Source organism: Podarcis pityusensis (assembly GCF_964106645.2).
Source record: "Podarcis pityusensis genome assembly, chromosome: 1".
Lineage (NCBI taxonomy): Eukaryota > Metazoa > Chordata > Lepidosauria > Squamata > Lacertidae > Podarcis > Podarcis pityusensis.
The window spans coordinates 64271364-64286914 of record NC_138028.1 but is presented as its reverse complement, the minus strand read 5'-3'; the positions used below and the strand labels follow the sequence as shown (position 1 = coordinate 64286914).

Sequence of the window (15551 nt, the reverse complement as noted above, 5' to 3'; positions counted from 1 at the left end):
TATGCTTGCAAGCTTTGGATAACTCAGAATTATGTTCTTATGACCATTCCCAATGGAACAGATGACCTCAAAAACTGATGATTACATGCCTAGGCTACTCATGATGGTAAATGTAGATCAATACCGTGTAGAGGTGGTCATTCTGCACTGCAAATAGAGGTGGGTTCTGCACTGCAAATGGGAATGACTACCCACCCACCCCTGCTCTGTTCTTTCATATGCATTCTCTAAGGTGCACATTTCGACTTTGCTATTGGGGGCAAGGGGGTGTTCTGTGCCAGGGACAGGACTAAGCACTGCCTCTATATTGGCTTCTTTTAATTAAATGGCTCAGTGGGGACTGGTGAAGGGATTGGGATAAGGGAAATAAAACCTCTCATCTCCTGCACTGGAGGTGTGCGCCATACATAAGGCCGCTAGCAGAGAATGCAGGAGGAGGAGGAGGAAGAAAGACTTCTTGTTTTTATTGTTTTATCAGTGATTGCCACATAGTGGCAGCAGTAGACAGATACTCAGTGTCTGCCTGTGGTCTGTTCTCTCTTCAGGTACTTTTTAAGAAAGCCCACTCCCCATCTGAGTTGCCCCTGATGGTGGCCAAATAATGCTGAATTGTGATGGACAAGAAGCCGAAAATTATCACCTTATGGGTTATTCATGCTTGCTGGCCTTGGTGTTTTATTTTCCACATCCTCCTGTGGAAAGAACCATTTGTCGTGCCATGGCTGAGGACGGCTAATTTTGCTGTTCTGTTGAAGTCGGGGACATTTTTGCTATTAGGCTTGGCATTTGTACACCTGCAAGGCTGCATGGCAATCTCTTTGACATAAAAGGGGTTTAAAAGACTTTTATGAACACATAACCGAATGGAGACAGCCTGTACTGATTTTTCTGTCTGGCTGGAACCATGCGAAACTTTAGAATCAGTTTTTAGCAACATAGTTCACTGTCCAAAAATAAAATGCCCACTGTTTTAGATTTTTGCACGATGCCCTAGAGTGATGCTACTTTGGGACGTGGTGCATAATTAAAACAGTGGGTGGTTTGAATCTGCCCAACGCAGGTCATAACACAGCTGCCTGTCACTCCCTGGGGCGGGGGGCGGGGCAATGATGTCAGGAGCCCCCACCAGACTCTGCTCTCAACTTGAAGCCAACCCTGATGCCACATCACAATGCTTTACAATACTGTTGGCACACATGGTGAACTCCCAACTGAAAACACAGATTCCAAAGTATTAAGAATTTAAATGTGTATTTTAAATTTGACCTTAATCTGTAATGTAATCAGTGCTCTATTTGATGCTTTGAGTTGCAAACTGCTTTGAGTTTAAATTTTAAAATTATAAAACAATATACAAATGATTTAAATAAATAGATAAGTAAATAGTTTTTACTGTACATGGCCTTGTGTTATCTATACAGTGGTACCTCAGGTTAAGTACTTAATTCGTTCCAGAGGTCCGTACTTAACCTGAAACTGTTCTTAACCTGAGGTACCACTTTAGCTAATGGGGCCTCCTGCTGCTGCTGCGCCGCCAGAGCACAATTTCTGTTCTCATCCTGAAGCAAAGTTCTTAACCTGAAGCACTATTTCTGGGTTAGCAGAGTCTGTAACCTGAAGCGTATGTAACCTGAAGTGTATGTAACCCGAGGTACCACTGTATCTATATCTATCTCAGTGGGTGGTTTATAAATGTTCTTATAAATAAATGAATAAACATATCCATGGTACAAGCTGGCTATATGCAAAAGATTGATGAGAGGAACAGAGGAGTCTGCTGTACACTGAGTTGAAACTGCTTTATGCTCAGTCGGATCATTGGTCCCTTTAGCCCAGTATTGTCCACACTGGCTAGCAGTAGCTCTCCAGGGCTTCATGCAGAAGTATTTCTTAGCCTGGGATTGAGCCTGAGACAGAACAGATGATCTCGCATACGATCTTTCCCTGTTCCCGAGGAGCTAGCATGTGCAATGCTTAGAGGCTTTATTACAGCTGAGTGGTATATAAATGTTGTTACATAAAAACAAATCAATAAAAGATGGTGTAGGATCTGCCACTCCATCTCAGGCCCATGGAATTACCCTGTTGTTCACAGAACCACAAATAGTCAAAGAATGGTAAAAGACAAGATTCTGGGTTCAAGCTGCAAAGCAAGAAATCAGAGCTACATTCCTGATTCTTTCTTTGAAGCGGTCCCAACCAAGCTGCCAAAGGCAGGGGTGTTTTGGATCCAGTCTGCAGCTCAGATCCAGTTCTCCACTGATGCCTTTTAGTCAGTCACAGAATCTCAGAAGGAGCAAGTACTGGCAAGGCACACAACCTTTTCTTCACGTGAAAATATAGCAGTTGGTTTGGAGGCTACTGCTTGGATGCTTTCCTGCTACGTGAAGCCATGGTCATCTTCAACAACAATGGCCAATAAGGCAGATGATGGTGACAAATTTAGGGCACACTCAAAGCCAAATTTAAGTACATTAAAGTGCGACTGAGTTTCACTGCAGACATTTCAAGCCCAGGCTTAAGCACTTTCAATCAAATGCCCTCTTCTACTGAAATCAATGGGAGTTAAAAGTGAAGTATGGCTGGATCAGGCCCAGCATGACTAACCCTGTCTGGGATATTTCGGCACTCATCCACTTGGATGCATCAGGAGCACAAGGGTTTCCGAGAAGTAAAAACCGCTGTTTCCCCCCTGCCATTTGTAATGTAATTTGTGGATAGCAAAAGCCAAAAATGGAGAGTCCCGGCAATATTTGTATGCCATTCTTGGTTTTTACAGCTGCCATCAGTCAGGACTTGTCACAATCTCGATTATTTTTAAGGCACATTAGGCATGGTCAGGTATTCTGTCTTTTGGCATTGGACCTTGTTGGTGGGAGGCCAAGATTTAATGGAATGACTTTCTAATTATGGGCCTGCTTATAGAAATTCATCTCCAACACCTGTTTCCTGGGAAGCATCAAGGAAAGGATGATGCTGATAAATGGGCCAGGGGGGGCTTTTGTACAGCACCTAGAGCGATTGAGTATACACACTCCTTTGTGTAGTGTGCAGTATACACAACATATAGCCAATGGTGTGCGTGCACACACACACACACACACACAAAAAAACGTACACACAATGCACACACATATATCCATAGTAATATAAAGCATTCATATTGCTCTATATCTGTCATGATTCCCATTGATTTTAATGGGGCATCCATGTGCATAGCTGTGTATTCTGGTCATAGTATCTTATTCCTGCTCCCAGTAAAGCAAGAAGATAGAAGTCATATGGGAGGGGAAGGATCAGAAGGGAAGAACCATCCCAGCACCAGCCTCTAGGTGGCCGAAGGGGGAGCAGTATTAGATGCTTCTCCCCATGTGATCTTGTCCCTCCTGTATGGTCTCTATTCACTTATGTTCCCAGGAGCATTGTGGCGTGTACCCATGGGGGAGTGGCAGTCATCCTGCTCCCCCGACTTAAGGATCAGGACTTGGAACAAACGCTTCACTGGTTCATCTCTGAGGCTGGTTCAAGCTGCTTATTCTGACTTTTCAAGTCCTGCATGGCTTAAGGAATCCCTGCACCACACATCAGCCTGCCTGGATGGTGAGGCCACTCTGTTATATCGTGCTGTGTGGTGTAGTGGTTAAGAGCGGTAGTCTCGTAATCTGGGGAACCCGGTTCGCGTCTCCGCTCTTCCACATGCAGCTGCTGGGTGACCTTGGGCCAGTCACGCTTCTCTGAAGTCTCTCAGCCCCACTCACCTCACAGAGTGTTTGTTGTGGGGGAGGAAGGGAAAGGAGAATGTTAGCCACTTTGAGACTCCTTAGGGTAGTGATAAAGCGGGATATCAAATCCAAACTCTTCTTCTTCTTCTTCTTCTTCACTTATGACAAAATGTAGTAAGCCAATAGCCAACTCTACTGCTTGGGGTGGGGGGCATCCTGCTCATTCTGCTGAATGGGGCCATGCCCTAAAGTCCAGTGACTTTTCCTTGTCCAACTGTGCAGAGTGGGTGATACCCAGTTGTGGCCAGCCGCAACCACAACAGCCTTCTGCTTGCATAACAGAACTTCCCGTGTCTCGTCTTCTCCTTGGTGCCTTCCTCCTGCCCCCAGATCTGGAGAACTCCCTTTGCTTCCACCCACGCAACGTGGTCTCACCCACTAATCCAGTTTCACTTCGACCTTTTCCCCTTTGAAACTTTTTGTTTGTTTCCTTGCCCTTTCCTGAAACCCGGATACTGCAGCCACATCAGCTGCGCAGAGTTTATCATCACCATCACTATAAAGAAAACATGACCCTCTTGGGTTCCTCCCTTGAGTGGAAAGTTTGATTATTAGTTAAGATCATTGAATTTGAGGATATTTCTTTCCAAAGATTTAACACCGAAAGGGGACGCGAAAAAGAAAGGAGAGATGGGGGTGGGGGTGAGAAGGGGGGCCGGAGAAGGAAACAAATGGGGGAGAAGGTGTTAATGGGAGTATCGACCGCTAGGGGCCGATCGCGAGCTGGAAAACCTGGGGAACAAATCAGACCTAGCCCCGCCGTTTGTCCGTCAGTGGATAGATACGTAAACACAATTGAGAATTGGGCAGGCGACTTCTGCAACGGGGGACCGGGCAAGAGAGCGCAGCGCGCGCGCCGCAGCAGACTTGTTCCCAGAAGAATGTTGAACTAACTGATGCGCAGCGGGCGCTTGGATGGGGTCGGAGAATTCCGGGAGGGGATAAAAAAACACCACCCTCTATCGATTAGCATATAGATCGTTTTCTGTCGGGGTTAGGGAGAGGGGAGGAAACGGTGCCCAGGAAGAGCAACAACAACAACAAGTGGACGCCGCCAGCCGAGCGACTGACTTTGCACGCCGAAATTGGGAGGTGGTGGTGGGGAAAGGCGAAGGGGCTGCAGCTTGGAGCGCGCAAGCCGGGAGGAGGGGGGGGGAAAGCGCCCCCAGGCAGCAGCAGCAGCAGCGCATCTCCTTTGTCAATCCTTGCGAGAGCAACAGCCTGTCTGGGCGCGAGGAGGGATTGTTGGGAACGGGTGATTTACAACAATTGCTCAGCTCCAAAAGAGAGAAAAGCGGGGAGAGGCTGCGCTTGGAAAAGAACAGCGAGCTGTACACGCAACATCCATAATCCGAGACCATTGCAGACAAGCCCCGGCGCTCACCCCCCACCCCCGCCCCATTCTTCGTCCCCAAAGCGCCCCCCTCCTTTTTGTCAACTTCTGGGGTTTCTGCACATCCTCCTCGATTTGGTCAAGATCAAAGCTGAAAGGAGTGGCAGCCGGGTTTATTTTTTATTTTTTTTTGCGCCCGGAATTTGCAGCGCCCAAAGCCTCCAGGAGTCTTTTTGTTGTTGTTGTTGCCTCGGCTCGCCCAGAAGAGAGGAGAAGGCGATTCGCCGTCGCCCCTCCGCTTTATGCGACCCCCACCCCTCCCGCGCCGCGCACCTTCCTCCTTCGGAGCGCGGCACCTGCGAAAACAGGTTGCCCAGAAAAGCCTCCCCGCCCCCGCCGACCAAGATCTCTTGCTCTCTCTCTCTCGTTTTGCAGATCCTGAGTGCTGCTTTTCTCAGCCCGTCGCGGTAAGTAGACAGCAATGCCTCCCCACGGCCCCCTCCCCGCATGATGCTTAGGGGTTATATGCGCTATCTTTAAGAAGATTGTCTCGGGAGCATGTTTTTAAATGCTAAGTGTGTGCGCGCGCGCGTACGCGTGTTAGAGCTTCATTGCCCCTGCTGTTTGACTATTCCTCATGCAGTACAGCCACCCTCTTATAATATTTCCCAACGCTCGCCTTTTGGGTGACAATTGCCAGCATCCACTTCCAAGAACGAAATTTGATTTTTAGCGAGAGCTGGGATGTTCTTTATACCTAATGAGTTCCAAAGATGTAGCATGCAAGCTGGCGGACCTGGATTAATTATGTATTCTGCTATATAGGTATTGTTACAGAGGCTGGGTGGAATTTATGTGTGGTGCTCTCATGATCCAATTATTCATAATACGTCTGCATCCATGCATTTGTAGCCATGGTGGGTACCTGGAAATATTTCCTACCTAGATTTATGCAACCCACAATTTCTCTATTGCATGGACAATAGATGTGGGTGTATGAGAGAGAGTGAATACCTTTGTTATCCAGAGATAAAAAATGTCAGTCTAAATGCACATTGCAATATAGATTTGCAGTCAGATGTTCTGTGTGAAATAGTGTATGGAGACACAAACCATACATAGCTATGCACCTTGCTGTGTTGTGTGCAGGAATACCTAGTCTGCATTCATACCTATGCTATGCACAGGTATATTTCTACATATATATGCAATACAGAGCTACATCTCTGTTGCAATAGAGATTTGCATTTGAAATCCTCTCTCTGGAGATAAAAGAACACTGTGTGAGATGTGGGTGTGTATATGCCTTCATATTCCTCAACTATATCTATATATAGACAGATGTACACAGACACAGAAAAACTGTGCATGCAGTGTGGGTGGGTGTACAATGGTAGAGAACGATGAGGAGTGAAAGTAGGCAAATCTGAACCCTTTAATATGAAATACCGTCACTTGCATCTATAGAATATGACCCATCCTTTTCTTTTGTCCTCCCCACCTTTTTTTTTTGGTCTGTGTGCATGTATGTGTTTCAGGATAGACATTTCTACTGCATGAGAGTAACCAAAGGGTGATCCACTCCTTCCTCTCCGATGGGGAACTCAGAGGCAGCTTTTCAGCCTTCTTGTTGTTGTCCTTCTCTGGCCGCAGTCCCTCCTGCTGCTGACTTGGGCGATGCTTTCTCAAGCTTAAGACGTTGCTGACAGAATGGCGAAAGCAAGAGTGTGTTCAGACCTCCGCACTGTGTAAACAAAGTGAAGACTGGAAGTTCCTTCAACTTTCTAAACAGCTGTGTTCACCAGCAATTTCATTGCTAGGCCAAAGCATCATGTGGAGGCAATTCTGGGGATGTTGGCTATTTTGCACTTGATTGTCCCGAGGAACTCAAGACCAGTGTTTGTTCTTGAAGACTTCTTACTTTGCTTAGGTGCACTCCTCGCTTGATTCAAAGTGTCCACAGAAAATCATGAACTTGGACCTGTGGATTTTGTGTGACCCACTGAAGAATAGCAGTGGGATCTCAAGTGTAAAAGGACATGGTCCAGGATTATCTCTTGACGACACCAGAGGACTTTTACAAACACACCTCCATAATTTGTATCGCACCTTCTGGGCAGTAAGATGTGGAACACTTCTCCTTGAGAAGTAATGCAGAGTGAAAACCCAGGTTATGCTAACAAGGAGAGACAATGCTTCCGAGATACTGTTTTCCAAACCTCGGTGGTCACGCTCTTCTCACTCAAAACACCTAGTGATGACTATTGAGAAACGGGACATTTTCTTCCCCTCTTGAGTGTCCTAAACAAAGAAATCCAACATGGAGGTTGCAATGGTAAGTGCAGACAGCTCTGGGTGCAACAGCCACATGCCCTATGGATATGCAGCCCAAGCAAGAGCCAGAGAAAGAGAGCGACTGGCACAGTCCAGGGCGGCGGCGGCGGCAGCTGTAGCGGCTGCAACGGCTGCCGTAGAAACGGGGGTCTCTGGAGGAGGAGGACCTCAGCACCACTATCACCAGGAACAGAGTCGTGGGGCCTCCTCTTCCTCCTGTGGTGGGAACACATCACGTAGCAGTTATCGTCAGAGCAGGAGTAGGAAGCAAAGGAGGAAAAAAGCCTACTGTCTTGGCAGCAGGGAGTTTGGTGCCTCTTTCCCTTGCTCAGAGTTGCTGCCCCTGAGTGGCTCAGAGGAGAAGATCCTGAAGGACTTGAGCGAGGAGGACGAAGAGGAAGAAGAGGAGGAAGATGACGGGGAGGATGAAGAAGACGAGGAAAGGAAGATCTACTGCAGTGATGGAGAAGGTGAAGATGAGTATTCGTTTTCTGATCAGCTTCCTGATGACGGCGCTGGGCCCGGTGGCTACACTTCTGTCCGCTACAGCGAGTACGAATGCTGTGAACGAGTTGTCATCAATGTTTCTGGCCTGCGATTTGAGACTCAGCTGAAGACCTTGGCTCAGTTTCCCGAAACACTGCTTGGTGACCCGGCAAAGCGGGGTAGGTACTTTGACCCTCTCCGGAATGAGTATTTCTTTGACAGGAACCGCCCCAGCTTTGATGCAATTTTATATTACTATCAGTCTGGAGGGCGTCTGAAAAGGCCAGTCAATGTCCCCTTTGACATTTTCAGCGAGGAGGTGAAATTCTACGAACTCGGGGAGGAGGCCATGCTGAAGTTCAGAGAGGATGAAGGCTTCGTCAAGGAAGAAGATGACAAGGTACTGCCTGAAAACGAATTCAAGAAGCAGGTGTGGCTGCTCTTCGAGTACCCTGAGAGCTCCAGCCCTGCCCGAATTATTGCCATCGTCTCGGTTTTGGTCATTTTGATCTCCATCGTCATTTTCTGCCTGGAGACACTGCCAGAGTTCAGAGATGAGAAGGAGCTGATTTTGACCTACAACGTGGAGAATGTGAATGAGACGTTGCAGATGCCGGGCGGGGGACACACGATTTTCAACGACCCCTTCTTCATTGTTGAGACCGTTTGCATCATTTGGTTCTCGTTTGAGTTTACAGTGCGCTTCTTTGCTTGCCCCAGCAAAGCAGTCTTCTTCAAGAACATCATGAACATCATAGACATTGTTTCCATTTTGCCTTACTTCATCACCCTGGGTACAGACTTGGCGCAGCAGCAGGGCAGCAACGGCCAGCAGGCCATGTCTTTCGCCATCCTGAGGATCATCCGCCTCGTCCGGGTGTTTCGCATCTTCAAGCTCTCCAGACACTCCAAGGGTTTGCAGATCCTGGGCCACACTCTCAGGGCCAGCATGAGGGAACTGGGCCTCCTGATCTTCTTCCTTTTTATTGGCGTCATTTTGTTTTCCAGTGCTGTTTATTTTGCAGAAGCTGATGAATCTCTCACTCATTTTCACAGCATCCCAGATGCCTTTTGGTGGGCTGTTGTGACCATGACTACAGTTGGTTATGGGGACATGAAGCCCGTCACTGTTGGTGGGAAAATAGTCGGGTCCCTATGTGCCATTGCAGGTGTGTTAACCATTGCTTTACCAGTGCCAGTGATTGTCTCCAACTTTAACTATTTTTATCACAGAGAGACCGAAAATGAGGAAAATACCCAGCTGACACAAAACGCAGTCAGCTGTCCGTACCTTCCGACGATACTCAAGAAAATCAGAAGTTCGTCATCTTCGTCCATGGAGGAGAAATCAGAGTATTTGGAGATGGAGGAAGGGGTTAAAGAGTCTCTTTGTGTGAAGGAGAAAAAGTGTCAGGTCACAGGAAACGGCAGTGAGACAGCAAAACAGAACTGTGTTAATGCAAAATCTGTGGAAACGGATGTTTAACTTTGACTGTTTCCAAACCTATTTATGCATTAAAGTGCACATTGGTTTTTAAAAAAATGAAATATGCAAACAGGAGTTTAAACAAGCATATAGAAATATGCCATTTACTTGTTAAACATGAATTACAAAGCATTAGTAAACTTGTATTGCATATCAAGTCAATGATATACCTTGTGGAGGGGGTTTTACCTGAAATAGTTTCAAAGTTTATATTTTTACTAGAATGCAGGTGTTTTGCACATGAGGGAAACAATTTTACTTTTAAGGAGGATGTGTTTATCCACCTCACTCACTGCCCAGTGGTAAAAGTTAGCATTCCAAGGTATTTACTATGTAAGAAACAATGAGGTTCAGTAGCCATGCATTCATTTGTTAACGCTTTAAGAACAGCTACCATGATTCAGTGGATTCCATAATCTTTGATTTTAAAATGCTAAAGATGGTTGTGGGGAAAAAATTATTGTATCGAAACTTCAAATTTGATCCTAAAATATTTAAAGAAACATTGTTTTTTAAAAACAACAACAAACCAACCAACCTGGATATGTAATTGTTGAAGATACTACCAAACCCCCAGAAAATGTTTATTTTTATAATGCTTTTTTGGAGACCTTGTGGCATTTGTTGAGTAATACATGGAAGAATTGAAGTTAGAAAATGATTTAACATGGTCTGGATGCAGTGGAAAAGTGACTGGATTGCTTTTTTTGCACTACTTTATATGCTGGAGATATTCTGACAGAGACTTCATACTGTGAATGTTTACTAATGTTCAATGACAATCATTGGAAGGGTGAATCCTGCATATTTATTTTCTTGTATTATTTTTTTGCGCGATGCTGATTGGCTAAGCAGCTGACTTTACATGAATTCCATAGTCTTTTAATTATGAATATCTGTTATCTGAACAAAAAAGGATTGTGAAGTAAAATTTTATAATCATTCCCCCCCTAAATCAATCTTCTTCAAACCATCATACCAAGTAGTAATAACAAGCTCACTCATAAAAGTTGCTTAAAGGATAGAAAATGTATTCTGAATAGGGGTTGTGTGTGTGTGTGTGTGTGTGTGTGTGCGCGCGCGCACGTACATGCATGTATGTACATGTGTTTGAACTGGAGAAGCAGGGAATGGGAATCAAATATAGCAATAGCCATAGATAAGCAAACCCAGGGCAGAAAAGATTTCACAGGATCAGGTAAATGAGGTTGCAATGTGTTGTATGTTGTGTTTTTTTTTTTACTACAATCAAAGTCTATGAGTAACAGAATGCACTTTGATATTGGTTAAATATTTCTGTGGACCAGACATAGCAATATACCGTTGAACTGGCAAATTGGGATCAGCAATCTTTAACTTGCAAATGTGCTATTAGGGGGTCAGAATTTCTCCTCCCACCCACCTTTACGTGCAGCATGCACCCTTCTCCGCGTGTTTTGAAACAGCTTTAAAGATAAAAAAGTGTGAGACTTGTAATAAACATGGTTAAGCCTAGGTATTAAAACAGCTAAGTATATATTCACCCCATCTGGTTCCTGTTTGGGCCAATGCAACAACCTTTTCATACCCAAATGCCTCATATAGACAGTGGGAGCTGTGGTCTTGCTGTAGTTCCACCACGAGACTCACTCTGCTTTCAGGAGCTGAGAAGGTCTTCATAAACCTAACACATACTTGTAGAGGCAAAGAACAGGAGGGATGATGAATCCAGAGTTACTGATGATGGACTATATGAGTTGGGAGAAGTCTTGTGGCATTTCCACAGTTAATACAGTTGACTTCATGCTATTTATAAAAAGAATGTTGAGGCTAGGACTCGGAATTCTAAAAAGCAAAATCCATTTACAAAGCATGCATGTATATCAATGCAATTGTGGGGCAGAAAATAAATGTGTGCTTTAGGCAGAAGAAATGCTTGAAAATACTAGTAATGAAAGAAGATATTTCCTTGGGATCGAGAAAAAATATAGATTACCCAAACTGGTACTGTACATTCTCAGTCACACTTTGTCATAGTGGCTGATCTTTTTTCTATAATTGAGGTTTCAACCTGTAATTAATTAGTTAGTTAATTAATTGGTTTTTTTGATTCAAGCATTTACCATGGGTACAGGTGCCACCTTAGAAGTGAAATTATTTGGTTTTTTTCCTCATATAGGAGCGAATTGCATCTTTTAAGATGGTGCCTACTGTCATGGTCTAAAAGCATATGCTCCTCTCCATGGAACCACTGTCTTAGTTATATGTAAGTTATAAGTGATCACTTAAAACTCTGCAGTTAGTCAAGTAAAGTTTATTCAAGATGATGATGATAATGGATTTCATTCAGATCCTCTGCTTTGAATCTTTGCAGATTTGTTCATTAATCCTAAAAAGAACTGAAATAAAGATTTAGTGCATTTTCCCATATCCCATTCTGCATTATGCAAATCTGGAACAATTTTTAGTACTAGTGCATTGTGTCTAATGCTAAGACATGGTGGCATGAAGAACTAAAATAAATATTCATAAAATCTGAACTCATATTCTCATATTCTGAATATGAAATGTTACTGCAAAATTTAAAGTTTGAGTACTCTAGATATAGCATCTCTGGTCCAAGTATATTTTTGCCCATATCAAATGTGGAATGCCATAAGTTGCCACTCATCAGTTACTAAACATCATTGCATGTTATCTATCAAATCATATCTGATACTAATCACCACTTTATGTCATCTAACAGATACTGTCGAATACTAAATGCCACTGCATGTCAGCTATCACTTACTACAAACTACGAAATGCCATGTATATGCCAGCTATCAAATTCTGCCAGATACAAACTATTGCATGTCCACTGTTCAGTACTGTCAGATATCAAATGCAGAGATCAAATAGCAGTAGATGTTGAATATGAATATCAAATAATCAATGTTTGGCAAATATTAAAAGAATATCCAGGTAGGGTACAAACCTGTAGTCCTTAAGAGATGGTAGACTGGATCTATTCCTCTGATGTCAGAGACTGAGATCTGACATTGGAACTTATTTATTTGTTTAGAGGAGCTGTCCAATTGCTGTACAAATTAAATTGTTAATCAAACGCAGATAAAATTCACTATATACACATAAAACCACCATAATTAAAAATAAAGATTAAACATTCCAAACAAATATAGGTAACTAAATTATGTGTCTGCATAGCCTTGAAGGGGGGGGGAACCACCCCTTCTTTTTGCTGCCATCAGCTCCTCAGCCATTCTAGTCCAGCTGATCTTGAAGTTCTGACTTTGAGATGATAAAAAGGGGGAGTGCTGCAGTGGAGTACTAGGAAGCAGACTGGGCCCAATGGACTCAAAGCCACCCCAGTCCCCCGACAAGCCCCCAAACAAGGAAGAAATCTAGACAAGCTTCTGAGCTTGACTACACCTCTCCTTTCCTTTCCCCTCTGGAAAATCTGGAAAAGTTTTTTTTTTTTTTTTTTTTTAAATGACCAGGAAATGAATAGCATTCCTCTTACCTTCCAGCTTAGGAGGGTATAGGATATATCCATTTGTTTCATCCCCGCCTTAGAATTGCACTGTACATGCATTACTTCAACATTCACCAAGGAGAATTCTGAGGAGAAATTGTGGGAGCAAGTGGAGTGGCCAGTGCTCCCAAAATTAAAACACGAGAGTTCTGCTCATGCAGCAAAATCTGCTCCAGGGTTCCACAACCCTTCGGAGGAGATTGTTAGGGTGGGAGTCAGGCTACAGATAAGGAGGAAGTTCCATGATGCAAGCAGAAATCTGTCGCTTAAGCAGAAAGATAGCATTAGCTACGACCCATAGGTCTACTTCCTGTTTCAGCCACATGGATGCTGCCTGAAACATCTGAGTGTTGCATGTTGCCAACTGAATGTTCGTTCATCTCATAGACTGCCCTCTGCATCGTGTTGAGAATTTCTGTGTCACTGGCAACTACTGGGGACGGTGTGCAAACTCCCTTTGCAATGCAAAGCATCTCCACGGCAGGCTGCTCAACAGATTGTTCCTCTATCACGAAATATAAACTGTTTCAGCAAGCATCCAGTTAGCTGGTAGAACCTGTAGGTTGGCTTTGCAGCATGTGCTGGTGAAGCTAAGCTCTTTCTCCCAATGCAACGTTTTCACCATGTGAAACAAGTGTTAGAAAGAGCAGCAAGCATTTCCTGGGCACTCAGGTGGGACTCCTTTTTGAAGTTGCTTTAGTCCTTGCGGTCCTGATTTTGTGACATCTCATCCATGTCTTGAAGCAAGCAGAAAACAAGATTGCTCTTCTTTTTGATGGCTCATTTGCTTATACTATTTTGACCCCACCTTTCCTCGAAAGAGCTCATGCAGAGTGGTGTACTTAATAACATTTAGCAGTGGCTTGCTGAGTCAAGGCAACAGGTAGGTCAGTGTAGTGCAAATGCTCTGGCATAGCCAATTCGCCACTCCTGCCGACGCACTTGCACCTTTCTGACCTCCCTGTCACCTCCCTCTCCTTCCTAGTAAGGGACAGTGACCCACCTGCTGAGAAGGTAGTGTGATGTGTTGCCCCCCCCGGGTGAGGCACTTATGATAGCATTTAATTTTATCCTTACAAAGTCTCTTGGAGGCAGGTTAGCCTGGGAGATGGTGACTGGATCCAACTCTCTAGTTGAAGTCTTATACCCAATTCAGTTTCATCACCCTAGTTCAGAATCAGACAATTATTCCACAAAAGCGGCAGTCATAATTTTGAGCATTGTTGTATAGATAGGGAGGATAAAAGGTGTGTATGGATTGAGTTTTCTAGTAGCTTTCGGAAACAGAATTTTAAAACTACCCATGCCATGTTTTATATTGCTTTTATAGATAAATGCTGCATGATAGCTCCTTAATGTGCAGACTTTCTTGGGTTTCAGGGTTTACTGATTCCTGTCAACAATGCCCAACTGAGGGATTTGCAAGGCTGTCATGGATGATGTAGTACAAGTGAAGTACAGTCTGCTGCAGAATTGTTGTGGAAAATTCTATACAATCTTGTAACTTTTGTTTTCTTAAAAATGGTATTGCTTCTCATGCTTGCAGTTTTAGTGCTAAATCATGAAACAATGAATCAAGAAAGTGTCAATCTGGGCACAAGTAGTGCATGCTAGGTATATGGAAGATAACATACACAGTGAGACACTCTGGGAAGTGATCAGTAAAGATAGATTTAGCATTTGCAGGAAATTGAGAGAGTTTATTGGCCTCTGAAGTCAGTGGATGTTGTAGGTTGAATGTAGAGAGAGGTGGAAAATAAATGTCGAAAGAAATTATATCGTGAAAAGTAGGGTGTGAGATCTAATTGAAAGTTTGGATGTAAAACCCCAAAGGAGGAAATCAACAAAAATCCCCACTACCTTCATAATGTCCAAGGACAGAGTTGTAGTCAATTAATTTCCACACAGAGTAGACTTATTGAAGGTAAAGGAGGTGAGTTAGTAATGTCCATTAATTTCAGTGGGTCTGCTCTTGAGTATGAGTAACATTGAGATACAACTTGCAGTCAGAAATCTGTTAACCTTTCAGGATAAGGAAGCAGACAACTGAGAACTTATTTAAAAAGTTGGACTTGTCAATGAACGTGTGATAATTGGATTCATATAATTGTTGTGTGGCTAGAAGGGATGTGAAGCTTAACTATTCATCCATACCCCTTCCCTGAAAAAGAAAACTGAATGGTTATGGGGCATAAGAAGAGCAAGTGCAACGCACCATGCTGTGGGTACCTGTAGGACAAGTTCAGCTAAACACAGTCTTCAATTGGCGTGTTGCAACTGAAAATTCAGTGGAAAACAAAACAATATGCTTTTGGTGTGACAAATAATCAAGAACCATACATGTGTTTCCTGAACTAAGCATCCCTCACTGATGCAAACAGCACAGGAGCTGATTCATGCCTGCATGTGGTACCACTTGATAGCTCATCACTAGTTAACTTACTATAACTGAGAGCTGGCTACACATCCAGAAAAAAAATCAGGTAAAACCTTCCTGGGACAGCACTACTTCAGAACACAGGGGAGAGACTTCGTGTTTGAATACTCAGTTATGTTAAAAACCCCCTGAGTGCAGAGAACAGGCACATAAACTAAACTTTACCAAATTTGTGAGCT

General features: G+C 43.9%; 1 protein-coding gene across 2 annotated transcripts; it reads left to right on the top strand.

Annotated features, from left to right (window-relative positions):
- The first annotated feature begins 4959 nt into the window (after positions 1 to 4959).
- KCNA4 (potassium voltage-gated channel subfamily A member 4) lies at positions 4960 to 12876 on the top strand. 2 transcript variants are annotated; one of them, XM_080981170.1, is made up of 2 exons: positions 4960 to 5582; positions 6654 to 12876. In XM_080981170.1, the coding sequence occupies exon 2, from the start codon at positions 7436 to 7438 to the stop codon at positions 9419 to 9421; it is 1986 nt and encodes a 661-aa protein (XP_080837296.1). In that variant the 5' UTR covers positions 4960 to 5582; positions 6654 to 7435; the 3' UTR covers positions 9422 to 12876. The 2 variants fall into 2 exon arrangements, with proteins under 2 accessions (XP_080837296.1, XP_080837297.1); XM_080981171.1 differs by lacking the exon at positions 4960 to 5582 and adding an exon at positions 5770 to 5940.
- The last annotated feature ends 2675 nt before the right edge of the window (positions 12877 to 15551 follow it).

Coding starts and splice junctions, on each gene's coding strand:
- KCNA4 (XM_080981170.1), top strand. CDS start 7,436: ATGGAGGTTGCAATGGTAAGTGCAGACAGCTCTGGGTGCAACAGCCAC.